We start from the raw sequence: 18,867 nt of genomic DNA on the forward strand, positions 1-18,867 counted from the left end.
GGAAAGCGCTCCAACCCCCTGATCACTAGGGTTAACTTTCTGAAACTTTTCCAGAGCTATATAATTTTAGAGTCTGACACTTCAATCCTATGCATTTACTCCTTTCTAAGCACATAGATTTCTGATTTGTTTTGGCAATCCACGGAATCCGTAACACTCTCCTCCAACACCACATTTCAAAGGAATTTATTTTACAATGGTTGTTTGCTATGACAATATTATTTGAATTGAATATTGTGATGGATTTGGATCGTAACCTACTTTGGGAGCTCCCAGTTCAGTAGATAGAAGACTTATACCCTTGCAAAGGACAATCCGTGTGTGTCTATCAACAAGCCCAAGCCTGCTTTACACATGCAGGAGAGTGAGGTGGAAAACTGCATTTTGGAATGTTCTCGTATTTGGAGGGGAGACCTCCCTGCAAATAGAAAATCAGCAACCATTCTGTCCTAGTTTTCTAGTAGCGTGAAGGTTTTTTTTAGTAGTCCTGTTACATTGCTTATTAGATGCCTCATCCTATTGAGTGCATCCACCTTGAGCCCCTGTGAGAAAGGTGGATTAGAAACATAGCAAATAATAAAAATTCTCCTGCCTGTGTCTACCTAGAAAAAACCTCTCTAACACACCCACCCCTTCTGCTGCGTATCTAACCAGAACAAATGGAAGTACAATTCTGTAGATCTGAAGTTAGGTCTGAAATAAAATTTTGTTAGTCTTTAAGGTCCTACAGGTCTCCTGTGTAATTGTGCCTCATTTCTACCCTTCTGGGATTACAACCCAGCTCATTTCTCTGCAGCATTTCAAGGGTTACCCGATCCGGTTGTCAGAGAAGGTCTCTCCTGATTGGATGAACGTAAAAAAAAGGGGGGGACGTTTTTCGGACTCCCTACATCCGGGTTGTTATAAGCGGCTGCCCATTGGTTTGGAAAACGGATGATAAGAATGAGGGTAAAGGGGAATAGCCTGCAGTACTGATTGGTTATAGCGGGACGTTGGCCGCGCATGCGTGTAGCGCTCCTAGGAGGGAGGCGGTAGTGAGGAGATTGAGGAGCCGTTAATGGCGGCCGCGTTGAGGAGACTGTTACACGGTGCGGAAGTGGAACGAGTCCGGCCGGAGCCCGAGCCTCCTCCGCTGCCGCCATGGGGCATGGAGGCCCGCAGGTGCCCTGTACATGGCGGCGGAGGCAGCAGGGGGGAGAGGACCGCCCGTGGCGACAATGGCGGTTTCCAGGTAACGGGCAAATCTTCCCTGCCTATTATCAGCTGTGCGTGACGTCGACGGCCCCCCCTCTCGCTGCTGCGAGGTGCTGCCACGTGCGGCTGTTCCGTGACGTCACTACGTGTGCAGTGTTCGCGGGGCGGGGGACTGCTCTAGCTTTTTTACTGAATTGCATATTTGGATGTACTTTTGTTTCTATTTTTAAGCGCGCGCTGTGCTTAAGAACCGAAAAGCCCATCTGTTTTCTGTGTGCGCTTAAGGACAAGCGGGGGTAGGGGGTTATACTGGGTGGAAGTTTAGCAAAAAATGGTAATTGATAGATGCCACTACAGCTGCAAGATTGGTTTATGCAGCCAAATGGAAACTTTCAGAGATACCGGATAAGACGGACTGGATAAATAAAATGTTGGAACTGGCAGAAATGGCTAAACTGACGGCATTACTAAATCAAAAGGAGAATAAAGAATTTGTGGGAGAATGGGAGGCATGGACAATATATTGTCAAAATGAACTTAAAATGGGAAGTATTGGAGGTTATGTTTTGCTCTAATTCAATGGATTAAGGTAGAAATATTATTAAGATTAAAGATTTAGATTTTAAGAAATGTAATCTGATATATGAAGTATTGTATTGAATTCGAAATTAAATGCAAAGGTGACAATAAAGTTATCAAAAAGATAGAGGAGGAGAGAGGAAGTCAACGTAAATATATGAACTAATTAGTTATATAGAATAGAGAAATATTATTTATATTATATAATTATCTTAACGAATGATAAAAACTACTGTACTATAAAAAACAATAAAAAATTTATAAAAATTTAGCAAAAAATGGTAAGGCCCTTATAAGTTCCCTTAGGAACAACACACCCCTTATTACAGGGATGGGGAACCTCAGGCCCGGGGGCCATATGCGGCCCCCAAGGACATTTTCTGTGGCCCTCGGTAGCTCCGGGGCCGGGTGTGTGTGTGGGGGAGGCGTGCAGGCTGGGGCCTGGTTGTGTGGGGCTGGCATGCGTGGGTGTGTGTGTGGGGGGAAGGCTTTTCTTTCTTTTCTTCCTCTTTTTCTGTCACTCTCCTTTCTCTCCCTCTCTCCCCTTTTCTGTCTTTGTCTGTCTTCCTCCGTCCTTTTCTTTCTTTCTTCCCCTCCCTCCATTTCTTTCTCCCTTTCTCCCTCTTTTTCCCTCCCTCCCTTTTCCTCTTTCTCTGTTTTCTTTCTTTCCTTCCTCCCTTCCTTCCCTGCGGATCGGCTGCGGGCTGTGCCCCCCTGGCGCCTCGTTTGCTCGGGCCCACCGCTGGCTGCCCTCCCGCCTGGGGGTGGGGGAGGATGATGGGAGTGGGGGTTCCCTCCAGGCCTTCTCTGTGTGGCCTCTCCTGGGGTTGCCAACCTCCAGGTGGTGGCTGGAGACCTGGCAACCCTAGCCTACTCCCCCCCCGCCGGAAGATCTACACCTGGTTATGGCCCCCGAATGTTGTTATAAATGTGCAAATGGCCCTTGGCAGGAAAAAGGTTCCCCACCCCTGCCTTATTATATGAGGGGTGTGTATAGGTGTTTTGCATATGTGGGAAAAGTGGAGGAGCGTCTGCAAAATCTAGTTGGATATGATATGCAAAGAGCCCTATAAACCTATGCTATTTATTTAAGGAATGGCTGTGTTGCATGGGATTCTAGTTCTTGCACTAGTTTTGCTTTACACTTGTGCACTCAGCCCTTTCCCCAATTCAAATACAAGGAACTCTGACTGGTTAGATAGGTAAGAAGGTGAGAAGTGGTATAGGACAAGACATCTGCTAGAGATCTGCTGTTATCTCTGGCTGGTTTGTTCCCACCTTTTTTATGGTAACACCTGAATAAATAGGTGTGGTGCTGCAAACCCAAGCTACAAAAGGACATTCTAGTAAGTGCAGGAAAAGGTTTGTTGAAACTCGACTTGGGTCCCAGTATTTTTTATATATATATACAAAAGTCTTCAGAGTCCTGTGGTGATGGTAGAAAGTGTCATCAAGTCACAGCTGACTTATGGCGACCCCTTATGGGGTTTTCAAGGCAAGAGAAGTTCAAAGGTGGTTTGCCACTGCCTGCCTCTGCAAAGCAACCCTGGACTTCCTTGGTGGTCTCCCATCCAAGTGCTAAGCAAGGCCTGACCCTGCTTAGCTTCCAAGGTTGGGCTAGCCTGGGCCATGTTGTGCATGATGGCAAATACATCATGTGCATGCATGTTCTCTTTTTCCAGTAAAAATACATGGGCATAAATTATTTTAATTGTAGGAGTTTTACTGTGCTTTTGAATCAAAAACTAGTTCCCAAATTAACTTACTTCAATTTAAAATAGTTGTGAAGACAATATAAATGATGATTCCCAGGACGATCGTTTAGCGAGGCCTAGGTCCAAGGATGATGGGCTGGCTGGTTCCTCTAGTATGACATTAGTAACTAAGAATGGGTTTCAGGTGGTGATACTCAAGTAAAGAATAATTTAAAAATATATAGTTGTGTTTCATGGAGAAAAAAACTATCAAGTTTATAAATCATTCAGTGACTTTACGCTGTATTGTGCATATGGTGCTAAAAAAGATTTGCAAATACCTAAGGAACAAGCAAAAGAAATTAGAGCAATCAATAATAGAGGTTATGAGTGCTTGATACTTTGAAAACAAAGCTATAAACAGTTTAAGAGATTCCCAGTGCAAACACTTACATTGGCATTTGGCTTTTTCCGAAGTTTGTGACTGTTTCCCAAAACAGAAACATTCCCCCCCCCCCCCACTGGAGGGAAGTCAGAAGCACAATCTCCTTACAGAGCTTTAAGGAAGATTAAAGTGTTCTTTGCGTAACATTAATGGTAACTTTTGCTGTAAATATCACATTAATTTCTATGGTTTGCAGGCCTAACATGTAAAATCTAAGCCCACAGTTTTAATATCCTGAGTGCAGTTAAAAGTTAATTGGAGGGTTTGGTATCTATTTTGTAGTGCCAAAGTGGACCTTGTTGCTGTAGTGGCTTATTTCTGTTGCCTGTCTAGTGTTGACAGAGATTGAGAACAGTGGTAAAGAGGGGCAGTTGATACAGTACGACTTAGCAAGGATGATGGATCAGGGCAGCTCCACAACTTCCTTCTAATTAGTGCCTCTGATCTTTATTACTTCCACTACTGTGTACAAATGATTTGCTGTTGCTATATTAGGAAGGCTGCTTTGCATCACTTAGCTCTTCAGGTTGCCATGCAGCATCAGCAGTTGCTGCAACAGCTGCTTTACTGTTCTCCAATACTAGCAAGCTGCATTCCTTCCTTACTGGCTACAGATCTCCCAGCCTAAACTCCTTTTGGCAGCATTGCATTTTTGCATTCTAGCAAAATGCTAGTAATGACTGGTGGGATGGATACGGAGCAAGGATTTGTATATCACATGGACTGGGCCTTGGTGTTCTCTGTACGCACAGACTCACGGATACCACTGTGGGGTCACCTTTAAAGAAATGTAGGTATTGCCCCACTGAGCAGGAGTTTCCCAGTGTATGTATGTATATACCAACAGCTTGCTTAGGTAGGAAACAAAATCAACCATAGGTTTTATACACCCTTGAGCTGGGATTAAATCTGCCTGGCCCCTTACCTAGCTCCTAAATTACAACCCATTTACCTTCCTAGAATATGATGGGAGTTTATCCACCTCTCATTAACTTAACCTGATGGTCTGTTCATTTATCCTGCTAACACAGCGGTGGAGAGGGGCTCTAGCTCAGTAGCAGAGCATCTTTCGTTTTATAAAGCACATCTTTAAGGGGTTGGACTAGATGACCCTGGTGATACCTTCCAACTCTGATTCTATCTTAATACTTTCTGTGTACTTGTTCAGCAAAATCCTCTTAACAGGTCAAGAATTTTACCAACATCTATACTGTATTCTTCTGCCCCTGTATTTCAGAGTTACCCCAGGACCAATAATTTTTCCTCCTTAATGTTGCAATTGAAATGAGCTCTCCTTACAAGTTTCACGGCTGCCAAGAGCTTCCATGGATCTCCAGATATAGACATTTTTTGCATCACCTTCTCAGTTATACTACCCTGACTAACCAAACATCATACTGAAACCAAATCATATACTTTTGGGGTCATCATGAAGCTGCCTTATACTGAATCCGACCCTTGGTCCATCAAAGTCAGTATTGTCGGCTCAGGCAGAGATCTTTCCCATCACCTACTTGCCTAGTCCCTTTAACTGGAGATGCCGTGGATCAAACCTGGGACCTTCTACATGCCAAGCAGATGCTCTGCCACTGAGCCACAGCCCGCTAAGAAGTCATTATCATGTGTGCCATGTGTTATTTTACCTTTGTTCATACCGTATATACTCGCGTATAAGCCGAGTTTTTCAGCCCCAAAAATGGGCTGAAAAAGCCAGCCTCGGCTTATACGCGAGTCAATACGGGGGAGGGAGGGAGGAGGGAGGGGGGAAACTTACTGCCGTCGCCGCCGGGCCCGTGCCGCTTCCTGCCGCCGGGTGCGGCCTGGGGCAGCCTTCCTGCAGCTGCAGGATGGCTGCCCCGGCCCCCCCGGCCCCCGCCGCCATTTTTCCCGGGCGGGAGGGGCCATGGGCAGTCATCCTGCGGCTGCAGGAAGGCTGCCCCGGCCCTTCCCGCCCCCGCCGCCATTTTTTTCGGGCGGGAGGGGCCTTGGGCAGCCATCCTGCGGCTGCAGGAAGGCTGCCCCGGCCCTTCCCGCCCCCCCCCACCATTTATTTCGGGCGGGAGGGGCCTTGGGCAGCCTCCTGCAGCCGCAGGAAGGCTGCTCCGGGTCCCCCTGGGCCTCGCCGCCACTTCCTCCCGCCGGGAGCGACCTGGGCAGACTCCTGCAGCCGCAGGAAGGCTTCCCAGGCCCCCCCGGGACGCGCCGCCGTGGGACCCTCGCCGCTGGAGAGCCCTGTCAGGTAAGCCTGCGGGGGGGGAGGGGTTATAAGCCGACCCCCGGCTTATACGCGGGTGCCTAATTTTTCCCCATTTTTGGGGAGAAATTAGGCACCTCGGCTTATACGCGGGTCGGCTTATACATGGGTATATACGGTATTTATATCCTTCCACCCCTTGAACGTGGTCAGGGCAGTGTACATGGTCTCTCTCCCCCTCCCCCCGCCATGGTTTTCACAACCCTGTGAGATAGCTTAAGCTAAGATAGTGACTGGGTGTGTCATTCAGTGTAGGCTGTTCCAAGTACACTGGCATAAAGCCAGAGAGGCCAGAAGTCTTTACTGGAGAAACTGGTTGAGTCCAGGTGACGTCATTCTTTCTGCCTTTTATCAGAGCTTTCAGGGGTACCTGAATAATGCTGTGTTCTTCAGCTATGCTGGGATTACCTGTCCAAAGGTACATTTTGAAGGTATAATTTGTTTTGTATGTGTGCAAGTGAGCAACTGCTCATCCTTGGTTATTGGGAACTTGCATGCTGAACAAAATTGTGTGTGCGGGGGATAGAACATGAACAGATGCTTCCTTTAGGAAATTATGATGAGACATTACAGGTTTTCACTCGGGGGTGTTGGTTGGTTACCGACAACCCACTAAGTAAAGGCTCTGCTGGTAAAAAGTGGAGTGAAAGTATGTGGAGGCAGCAAAGGCACTGTGCGCGGGTAGCTGTTGCTGTTCACATCTTCAAACTTTGTCTACAGTACTTGTGAAACTAAATTTTACTCAATTACCCTCTCACTTGCCTAAGGCTGATCAAGAATCAGCAGGGCCAGTCCTGCATCAAATGGCACCCCGAGGCTTCTTTCCTTCCATTTGTTCAACTTTCTAGTATCTGATTCCATTTCTAGCCCTTTGTGACTTTCCATGCATGAATAATCTGTGTCTTTTAGGCTGATGAATGAACTGTGGTGTTAATGTGAGTTACTTATGCATGACATATTTGAATATTTCATAGTACTCATGATTTCCCCATAATGTGCACCATTTGAACAGGCTGATGCTGTAAAAAAAATTGTGAATTAAAAAGCCGAACATAACGCTGGCTACTCAGGCTGCTAGCCATTAGGGTTGAGAGTATTCATAGTATTTGTTTTAGCTGTTGGGGAAATATTTGAGTAGATGGTCCATGATGACAAGAGCTCAGGTCTGGTGCCCCAGGGATTTGTCTGGATTGGCTGCTCTTCACTCTTGTCCTGTGGATCAATAGAAAAAGTCCTGTAGACGTTACTGCAGCTTATTGGTTTGTGTGGGACGCTCATGGGCTGTCTATCCCAGTAGCTTCACTAAAGACAAGAGGTTCTTTCCTGTGTTGCTATAACTGAAATGTGGTTGGATCACATTATCATCAACTGCACAGACATGGAACTTACTGAGTTTTTGCTGGTGGATGATTTTCCCAATGTCAGGTGACTATTGTTGCCTTATCTTTTAAAATCAGCAAAAATATTTTACTTACTAACCTTGATAGATACTTGGTTTAAACTATTGTTTTAGGTTCTGTGTTGAATGTAACCACTTTGGGCATTTTGTATTTCATAGTTGCACAGTTTATTTGTGTATTATGCTTATGTTTTTGCTTTTGATTTTATGCTTGCTATGAACATGTGACAATAAACGTATATGTCTCTCCCAATTGAACTCTGGGAGGTATTGTTGTGCTCCCCCCTTACTTGTAAAACAGCCAGCTAGGTCTGAAAGAAATCTCAAACTGAGAGAAGCATCCAAACTGAAAGATCTGTTTTGAAATACAGGATGCACTCCACAAGGTTGATTCTCAGCCTTCTCCCCTTCCTTCCCATCTATAATCAGTTGTACACACTCTACCTCTTTCTAACCAGAGGGAAAGAAAAAAATGACAGGACAGGAAAGAGGGAACAAAGGAAAAAGGACGGACAGTATTCATATTCATCTTCTATTTTGTACCTTTTGTCTTGTTTTTAAGGAGTAACAAAGCTCTTTATTAAACTTATAAGCAATAAAGGTAAAAGGTAAAGCCAGTCCCCTGTGCAAGCACCTAGTTATTACTGACCCATGGGGTGATACTGTACAAAATGTGTCCAGCTGCTTATTGGAATCAAGTGTAGCTGGCTCAAAGCTGTGGTAAGAACAGAACAGTGCTTGTGGGCACTACTCTAGGATATGAACTACTGAGAGAACTGTTTGGCCCAGGCATACTTCTTGATGTTCCCTCTCTTATACTAAATGTCATAAATGTGCAAAATATCCATGAATATGGCTTTCCTTGTTCAGCTGGAAGGGGCTCCGTCTGATATAAGAATGAATTATTTTCTCCTTGTATGCCAATCACTGCCCAATGTAAGGTTTGTTGCTCTTAAAATACCTCACTTCCAAAATATATGTAGTTTAACTCTGTCTTCAAGGCTTTGTCAGTAAACTACTCTAGTCACTCAAGAGGCTAGCCCAGCTGCTTATCTGAAGAGAGGTGCCTTTCTGTAAGAGGAAGAAGAGCTCAGAGCTTCTCTTAATCAGCAGGATGGCGCCATCTTTCCATGGACTGATGGGAAGTAGACTGGTTCAGATGGGTCCACTTAAAGCCATATTAACCAAAAGACATACACTGTGTGTCTTGGTTACATGTGAGTGAAAGTAGAGATTGACGCTTCAGCACTCCTGTATGTTAATGGTTTTCAGGAAGTAAAACCACTCTTTTTCTTCTCTCCCCTTAGGAGCAGCCCTCTTATGCTGGATATGGCTCCCACTACTGGAACTCTCAGCCTAGGGCTTCTTACCCAAGTCCATATCCTCCTGGACCTGAGCTCCAAGGCCAGGTAGAGTAAGAAGATAATATTTTATGAGTATGTTATGAGGGTTGTCCACTTCCGGAGACTGACCTTGGATGGAGTTATCTGTTTACTGATGAGGGAATGGATTGTGCTGCAGTGCTGAATGTTACTTTAAATGATATTCATAAGAAGCAGAATTTTGACTTCAACAAGGCTTTCTGTGCTGCAATAGTTCTGTCATTCTTAGGTGATCGGGTACACATGAAGCTGCCTTATACTGAATCAGACCCTTGGTCCATCAAAGTCAGTATTGTCAGGCCATCTGCGGCTCTCCAGGGTCTCAGGCAGAGGTCTTTCACATCACCTACTTGCCTGGTCCCTTTAACTGGAGATGCCGGGGATTGAACCTGGGGCCTTCTGCATGCCAAGCAGATGCTCTACCACTGAGCCACAACACTGATTTCATGATGTTGATGTGATGTAAGGACTTTTGAACCTGATCATTTGCCTTGTGCAGCAGACCAGAAAGTTCTTCATTTTCTTGTATCTGAGTCTCTCTCTTGATTTCTGCTCTTTGTCTGCAAAATATAGTTAACACCAAAAACTGTAACTTACTTTCCTGCTAATATACTGTGAATAAGGGTATAAGTGTAGTTTGTTGACACAGTGCAGCTTCCTCTATACAGTAGTTGTATAATTCTTCTCCAATTGGTCTGGCAACATATAATTTTGTCAGCTGCTATAAGCAACCTTATAGGTGGAAGTTGGAGAATAACCTTAGTTCCATTTGTGTGAAACACTTCTTCCAATCTTGTGCGGAGTTACTTCAATCCAAGGCCATTGAAATCAGTGCATTTCTGTCTCCAACATCTTGTCGCAGTGACTAACAATAGTAAAAAAATTCATTCTGAAAGACCAGTGGGAATAATAGCTATAAGATTGGCGTTTGATTTGGTTTACTTCTGTTTTGCTTAAAATATTTTCCCTATGCTCACCTAAAGTTCCTGAGGCAGCAAATAAGGACAGATTAAAGTTACTAGTACCATAGCATAAACCAAATATTAGATTTAAAGCCAAAACAATAAAACTATTAAAAGCAGAGTAGTAAAAGTGTTTAAGCAGTAATGCAGATCAAAATATATGAATCCAACAGGAAGGTAAAAACAGCCACATCAAATAAATCACAACTACCATCAACAAATGCTTGCATAGTCTTTTCTGCTGCCATCTTTGTCCTTGAGGGACAAATAAACTTCAAGGCCACAGCTATTAGTGCTTCATCGTTGGCTTTCTTATGTAAATTTATTAGAACTTATATCCCACTTTTCATAGTCGGACTTTCTCATAGCTAGCAAAGAAGTCATTTTAAAATTATAATAAAGCTAAAGAAGTGGAATTGGTAGATGTGAAATGAAGTGTGCTTTTTGTTAATCATTATTGTTGGGGTGTGGTAACGGAAGCCTTGTGAAGCACACCTGAAAGATCGAGGAAGGTGTGTTGGATAGGGGCTTGGGGTGGCTTCAGAACTTTACAGTAGATCTTATGTTCAGTAAGTACCCTTATGTTCAGTAGAGGTTTTGATTTAGCCACTCTTTCTTAGCCTGGAATAAATGTCTAATGACTTGAACACATGAAGCTGCCTTCTACTGAATCAGACCCTTGGTCCATCAAAGTCAGTATTGTCTACTCACACTGGCAGCGGCTCTCCGGGGTCTCAGGCAGAGGTCTTTCACATCACCTGCTTGCCTAGTCCCTTTAACTGGAGATGCTGGGGATTGAACCTGGGACTTTTTGCATTCTGAGCAGATGCTCTACCTCTGAGCTGTGGCCCTTCCCCCAAGCTCTTCACACATACTCCCTTTACCTGTTATTCTTGCAACAGCCCTGAAAGTTAGGTGAGTACTATTATCTCCATATTGCAATTTGCAAGTGAGAGGCTGAGACTCAGATTGTCTGAGGCTAGTGTGGTGGAGGTAAGAATTGGACTACTGGAACTCATGATTGATAGGGCAAGACTACACATAGGGTAAAAGTAGTCAAACTTTTTCAAAGCTAGGGAAAACCCTAGAAAGTAAAAAGTATTAATTTGCATGGATATGAATTGAAGTATCGTTCCTTTTTTTCAAACAACTTAAACAGAAAACCCTGAGTTCTTTAGCTCACAGCAAGTAATTGGCTAACTACAGAGAAGAAGGGGTGAAAAGCAGCGTGCACAGTTCCTCTCTGGTTTAGCATCCTCTTGCAAATTAATGCTACCAGAATGTATGATTTTTATTATATGGTGCCTCTCCAGAGAACTTGCTGAAGGTGGCATATAAAAGGAACTGAGGCTTTATTTGAATAAATGTGGTGCTTACCCAAAGATGAGGGGTCAGTTATCTCTTGGAAGGGGTTGACTCGTAGTTAAAATGATCCCCGCTAGAGGGCACTCACTGATTGAGCACAGTTTCCCCCCCTCCTTGCAGGATGATTACTTGTTCTCTGAGAACAGTCACTGTACACTCACAGTTGAGCACAGTGTACACAGCAAGAGGCAGGGGTGAGACTGTCCCAGCATTTGGGCTTGCAGTGGACTATCTGACCCCAAACTGCAGAACTGCGTGATCCAGATATCCAGGAATTCTGACAGTGCAGTGTCTTTCACTCAACAGAATCTGGGAGGCAGATACTAAGGACTCTCGATATAGGATTGTTTCCTGGCCTGATTTCAAGGGGATAGTTAGTGCTGAGAGTTTCAGTAAAACTTTTATTGATGCAATGTTGTACAGGCAAAGATTGCACTGTTTTCTATGCTGGAATTGAAGGCTATTCCTGTCCCTTTAAAATTGAACGATCTGAGAAATTTCAGTAGATGTAGCTTATCCAGTAGCTCCCACTAAACTATGAAAGGTACAAGAGTCTTCCTTGAGACTGGCACTAATAATCCTTACAGCTCTTGACCAGGAATTTCTGAAATGCAATCATTTGCTTATTAGGCTGATTGGTTTAAATGTCCCTTCTTTGTCTACTAGGGGATCGATAATTCCTATACAAATGGCGTTTATGGCACTCAGTACTCCACTCCTGGGACAGGACCACCTCCATATCCCAGTCTCCCACAATCAAATGCCTACTATTCTACAGGGCATCCTCATGCCCCTTATTCTGCAGAGTCTCCTGGAACGTACCAGCCTCAGTCACCAGCTTCCAACTGGAATTACCCCCCACCTGACTGCCCAGCTGAAGGTTCTATGGTGAGGAGGCAAGTACCAGGATATGCCCAGCCTCCGGTAAGGAAACTCTGATGGACAGATGCATGATCTTTAATGGCTGAACCATATCCCTCTACCATTGACTTGGGCATGATGAGTTTAGTGCTTGGCTTAAAGTAGTTGCTGGTTGGATTTCTGCACTTAAACTTTTCTTGATTTGTGGATGCAGCCTTCAGCCAAGAAGAATCTACCACTTTTTTCTGGCGTATTTTCCAGTTGTCTGATCATGCTTACACAGTTTATCTGTGGCCAACAGCCCTAATCATGTTCACCCTGAAAAAAAATTCAGAGTTCAATAGGACTTGCTTTCTACTAGGTATGCTTAGCATTGCATCCTACATCATATTCCCATGTCCAGTGATTTCATATATTCAGAATTGGAGCTGCAGGAGATGATGAGTTTTATAATCCCATATTACGTTTTCTTAACACAGGATGAAATTAGTTTGAAGGAAATATTTAGTATGGCCCATACTTGCTCCATAAAGTGAAATGATTCATAGCTGCTTGCTTATATTCCTTTCTACAACAAGCCCACTGAGGTTAACTGCCAGATTTGATCAAGTTGGTAGATCTTGATTCACTATGACAATGTGTCCCTATTAGGACTGTTGCCAGTTAAAGGACTTGTAATTTATTATATTAGCTTTAGTCAATTAATTATAAATTAAATCTACATAAATTGCATTGGAGGGAAAATGTTCTTTAAAAAGTATACCATTCATGCCTGCTGCAGTACAGCAGCGCATAATTGTAGAGGCATTCCCTCACTTAAGGCAAAGCTTGCAATCTGCAATGTGTATAAATTCTTGTGTAGTAAAGCATTCTCCCAGGTTTTTTTTTTTTTTTTTTTTACTATCAAGATGCTTTTAATGAGTTGGGTAAATGAGGAAATAATTTTTTTCTCTGCCCTGCAGACGCCTGGCTTTCCTGTCGCGCCCTATCCATATGGTGACTGCAATCATGGTATTCCTCAGCAGGGGCCGCCACCACCGCCCCAGCCAAGGCTTCAGGATACAACATGGAGACCTCCTGGCACTTATGGGATGCAGCCTCCTTATGGTTGGTCTCCTGCATCAGCGGGACATGGGAATCGATATGTTGCTGAATCTTCTGCACCTTGGCCTACCAATGGAGCATCTGCTCCACATCCTCCAATTAACAATGCAAAGGTACCTTTTTAAGGTGTACAAAGAGATCACCTTTCCCTCGTGCTCAAGAGTTCAATTCACTTAGCTACCCTACCCCTTCATCTGATGTACACAATAGGGCCCATACAATGAGCTATCTTAGCAAAAAAAAAAAAAAAAAAAACAACCCCATACTGTGCTGCATATTGTTAGGGATCCTTTTGTATCAATGAGTTATTCTTGTCAGTGTCATCTTGGAGCTAAGTGAATTCCAACGTTTTGGCATCGGTCGCTTAAAATAATTTGGTACCTGCTCTGTTATGCGGCCATGGGCTTCAAGTATCTTTTGTCTCCAAAAAGAATGAAGGTAGTGGTGGTGGTGTCCATTCTACCTCACCAGGTCACCTTGTTTTGGCTACTGTTAGTGATATTTTTTTACTCAGTTTCTGCCTCCGCTTGGACCCTTGGGCAGATAGTATCTGATACTAAATTCCAGCTCATCAATGTGGGTAAGGAAAGCTTCCTAACCCAAAATTTCACCTTTGGCTTCTGAATTAAATGCCTGAGGGGTTCGAGCCCTAACCTGTATCACATGTCTGTAACCTTGATCTTCTGGAAGGGGCCAGAGGTCTGCTTTTTGTTGGCACTTGCAAGAGTATGCATACACAGTTTGTAGTATGTCGTCGTGAATTTGCACCCCAATTTTCTTCCCCTCAGATAAAGGGCTTTTTTGGGGGGGGGGTACTGTATATATCTTGCGCCTCTGACACTTTTGGCTCTTGGGGCACCATAGGTATGAGGGCACAGGCACCTCCGCTCAGGGCTTCTGGACCATATGTAATATAGCCAGCTTGAGCAGCTAGTTGGTTTTGTTTCTGTCCCACCACAGTGATCACCTCCGGACATCGTAGTGGGCTGAGCCTTCATTAAGGGCGCACTCAAGCTTTGGTAATACTTCGATTCTCCTTGGTCCTGTGGATAGTTGAGGCGGTCTGCATATCATCCTGACAGTCCTGTGCTGCTCTTCAGTTGCTAGAGCATATGTGAAGCAGAAGAACTCAATCTACCAAGCTTCTGGCATTCTTTCTTGCTTTGGAACCGGCTGTGGGTGGCAGAGTTCACAGGGAAGGCCATGAGGGAGCCAGGCTATTGGGTCATAGCCCATTGTGATGTCATTCTGACAGGTTCAAAGTGCATGTCCTGTCTCTAGTATGTTTCAGTGCCTGAACCCCTTGTGCACTGCCATCCTAACCATGCAGACCTTGCTCAAGAGCAGAGAAGCAGATTGGCAATATTGGCTGCCAGGGGATCTGCGTGCCCTTTGCTTTTGATGCAAAATGTTGGCTAATAAGGCCAACTAGCTATGATAGAGATGAAATTAAGACAAGCAAACGTTCGTCTGCATAATCTTCCAGAAGAACTGGGAGGTACCAGAACAACCATTATAAAAATACTGGCTGACCTGACTTATATAAATGAACAAGATCTGGATTATGCTATAAATAAAATATATAGAATTCCTTTACCCACTAGATTGGAGAAAACAAAGGCCAGGGACGTTATGATTTCCTTCTATGACATCAGGATGAAAGACTATATTATGCAAATTCTTTATGGCAATCCTTTGATAGCGAAAGGAAACCCACTCATAATTCTTAAGGATATTCCACAACATTTGATGATGAAGAGAAATACCTACAAAGAATTTACTGGGATATTGAAGAAGAATGGAATAAGATTTTGCTGGATCTTTCCATAGGGACTTATTTTTACCTACTAAGAGGTCAGATTTACTATCACTTCACTGGAGGAAGTGGAAAATTTCTTGAAAAACCATGAAAAAGATCTAGCTGGTCTTAACCATGAACAACAGCAAGAACAAGAAGAGGGAAAAAAGGAGTTGGCCGTGACACTTGGACAAAAAAGACCTGATCTTAAAAATATTAGAAGTGTTGGGAAAAGAAAAACTCACAGCAAGAATAAAGTTAAAAGGAAGCATGCAGTCCATGGGTGATAGAGGGAAACGGAGGGCTAAATAGGGAATTAAATGATGACTAGTGAATTTTGTTACTACTGATCTAATCCTTTTATTTTAAGGAGAACTTTGAAATAAACATTTGTTTCTATATATTAAATTAACAATAAAAATGTTATAATTGTAATGAACTAGATAATTTAGAATTAATTCAGTAACCAAGTTTGAAGTATTTTTCTTTTTGGATTAGAATCTCTATACAAAAGAGTAGTTGAATTTATAGTAAGATGGAGGAATATGAGGGGGAATTCTTTTACTTTAATACCTTTTTATCAATAGATGAAAATGCTTTTCGACAACGCTGTTAAATTTTTCTTCAGTAATATTTGTGAAATATGTTGCTGAAAAGTTACCCAACAGTAAAAAATTGTGAAAATAATAATTAAAAAAAAAAACACAAAAAAAATGTTGGCTAATAGAATTGGCGGCGCTAGGTACAATGCTAAAGTCTCTCATTTCTCACTTTAGGACTCCTCTTACAACCAGTTGGAGCAAGGAACTAACCAGCACAGCTATTTTCCTGAAGCCACTCACCTGCCTCCTGGGACCATGAATGATCACAAGCTGGCACAGCTTGACTCTAAGCCATCTGCTTCCAACACCAAAGTGCAGTACAGCGCGCAGCCCCAGCTGTATAATAACACACAGAAGAGGCCACTTGCGACAGCTGACCATGGATCGGGCTTCAAAAGCAACGGGCAGCTTCCACCGGAACCACCTGATGTGCCGCCAGGCGTTCAGAAGGTTATGGAGGCTATGGAGGGGGTTGAGCTGCTAGAGGAAGAGGTAGACGAATTTGTGGGGAAAAAAACAGACAAAGGCTACCGGCTACTGGAGGAAATGCTGACCAAGAAGCTGTTGGAGCTGGACTCTATAGAGACAGGAGGTCAGGAGACTGTACGCCAGGCAAGGAAAGAGGCTGTTCACAGAATCCAGGCCGTACTGGAAGAACTGGAAAGAAAGGGACTTTAAGTTGGGGATAGCAACATTCCTAAGGTCGTCCTGGAGTTTCCAAAGATCCGTGTCTTTGTTCAATCCCCAGCTCTTTTAACATCAAAAGCAATAAATGGTCACTTGAGTTTTTAATTTAAAATCACAACACATGGTAAGTTGACTGGGACTAAACGAATCTTTTCAGACCTAAATACTTATCTTGGTGTTCCTGGAAACGAATATAGGGGAAGAGGTTACATGCTGAACCTTATGATTGAAGACTGTAGCTGTAGTAGCTTCCCTAGTTACCAGCATGCTTTTGCTCCACAGGAGGATTATCATTCTGTAAGGGACACTCTGAGATAAGACTGTGAGTCTCTGAAGACAGAGCTCTTGGAGCACCAACAACTTCTTAGAACAGCTGAGTTATGTATCAGACTCCGCAAGGTACAAAGACATTTCAGTCGGAACACAGCACCAGTAAAATCTAGACAACCGTCTCCTCAAGCCGCTCCTCTTTGTTTTATTTACAGGTTCCTCGCTCTTATAGAAATTGTGTTGTGTTCTGTATCGTTGGGGGTTCATCCTGCTAAAGCGAAGCCCTTCTGATGAGCCAGACAGTAGGGCAACCAAAGCCAGTATAGCTGTCCTGTTGTTTTCCTGTACCGTGGAGGTATAATCATGATGCTTTTTTATAGGATAGGCGGAAGGAACTGAGAAAAAGATTTGACTGTTGCCTGTGCAAGAGGCAGTGCTGGCAAGCGAGGCAAATGATTGTAAGGACTCTGACCACAAATGCCCTTGGCCAAATTTGTTAGTGATATTTCATATGATGCTTTAAAAAAAGATGACTTCTATCTGTGTAACTGGTGATTCTGTACAATTGCTGTCTGGAGGGGGACAGGTAAAACTACTACTGTAAATACCTTGTTCATCACAAAGTGGTTCTTGTTCCCCAAGGTGAGAAATAAACCTCCCAGTTTTTTTTAATGCAAAGCTTGCAAATGACAATATTGGTGTCAAACAATTAAAATGGTATTGGGTGTGACCACACAAACGGCTTGGTATTTTGTCTTAAGCAACCTACTTCCTATCTTGTTAAAAGAGAATGGTGTGTGATAGACTTGATAAGAACAACTGGTTCCTGTGACCTGATGCTTCGGACATCTTTGGCAAGAAGATCTGTGCTCTCAACAGAATGGCTTCCTTTCATCTGCACATTGGTTCAATCATGCTTAGAGCCCAGTTGTATCATTGGTTATTGCCTGATTGTGACCATGGAGTTCACACAAGCACAAAACCTTCTGTTTTAGATTCCTTGAATTTGGGGGGGGGGTGTTATAGCACCAGGTTAAAGTGCATTAAGCAGTTAGCTTTAACTCCTTTTCTAAGGTAAATAATATATTGTTCTTTACTACTTCCATTTTGTGGATGTTTATTATTGGGTTGCTTGCAAGCTTAAATAAAGCTTCTACTTCTGCATGAGTCAGATACATGGATGTTGAAACTAGGTCTGGTGATTTGTAGATTAGGGAGCTGGTATGGTAGATAAGCAGGAGCCCGGTGGCGCAGAGTGGTAAGCAGCAGTCAAAGTTCTGCTCATAAATATATCTGCCTAGTAAATGTTGTGATATGACATCACCCCATGGGTCAGTATTAAACTGGTGCTTCCACAGGGGACTACCTTTAACTATGGTTGATAAGCTAGATTCGAGTCCAGTAACACTGTGGGGTTAGATTTTCGAGTTGTAAGCTTTCAAGAGTCAGAAAGGACTCTCAAAAGCTTATACCAGGGGTGGGGAACCTCCAGCCCGGTTTGCTGCGGTCCGCGGACTCTCCAGCGGAAGCTGCTGCTATTGCCGCCGCTGGAGGCGGGAAGGCTTCAGCCCAGTCGCACCGGGTGTGTGTGGGAGGTGGGAAGGTTTCAGCCTGGTTGCGCCAGGCTGCGTGCACGGCCAGGTATGTGTGTGTGTGGGGGGGAAGGCTTTTCTCTCTTCCTCTTTTTCTGTCTCCTTTTCTTTCTCTCTCCCTCTTTTTCTTTCTCTTTCTCCATCCTTTTCTTTCTCCCCCTCCATTTCTTTCTCCCTTTCTCTTTCTCTATTTTTCTTTCCTCCTCCCTTCCTTCCCTCCCTTCCCTGCAGATTGACCGAGGGATGCAAGCTGCGCCCCCCTGGCATCTCGGTTGCCCGGGCCCGCCGCTGGCTGCCCTCCCGCCTGGGAGGAGGGGGAGGACCGGGGGGGGGAGCAAAGGCACCCTCCAAGCCTTATTTGCATAGCCTCTCCTAGGGTTGCCAACCTCCAGGTGGTGGCTGGAGATCTCCTGCTATTACAACTGATCTCCAGCCAATAGAGATCAGTTCCCCTGGAGGAAATGGCTGCTTTGGCCATTGGGCTCTATGGCTATGCAGTCTTCCTCCCCAAACTCCACCCTCCTCAGGCTCCACCCCAAAAACCTCCCACCGGTGGCAAAGAGAACCTGGCAACACTAGCCTCTCCCCTCCCCACCCCCGCCGGGAGATCTACACCCAGTATGGCCCCCAAATGATGTTATAAATATGCAAATAGCCCTTGGCAGAAAAAAGATTCCCC

The 18,867-nt window shown here is 44.0% G+C and overlaps 1 protein-coding gene across 1 annotated transcript; it reads left to right on the forward strand.

Annotated features, from left to right (window-relative positions):
• The first annotated feature begins 1,053 nt into the window (after positions 1–1,053).
• Positions 1,054–16,337, forward strand: BAG4 (BAG cochaperone 4). The gene is made up of 5 exons (XM_056860580.1): positions 1,054–1,231; positions 8,873–8,974; positions 11,941–12,198; positions 13,098–13,352; positions 15,814–16,337. Exons 1-5 carry the CDS (start codon positions 1,058–1,060, stop codon positions 16,315–16,317), a joined length of 1,293 nt encoding a protein of 430 aa, XP_056716558.1. The 5' UTR covers positions 1,054–1,057; the 3' UTR covers positions 16,318–16,337.
• The last annotated feature ends 2,530 nt before the right edge of the window (positions 16,338–18,867 follow it).

The sequence above is a fragment of the Euleptes europaea genome, chromosome 14, assembly GCF_029931775.1.
Source record: "Euleptes europaea isolate rEulEur1 chromosome 14, rEulEur1.hap1, whole genome shotgun sequence".
Lineage (NCBI taxonomy): Eukaryota > Metazoa > Chordata > Lepidosauria > Squamata > Sphaerodactylidae > Euleptes > Euleptes europaea.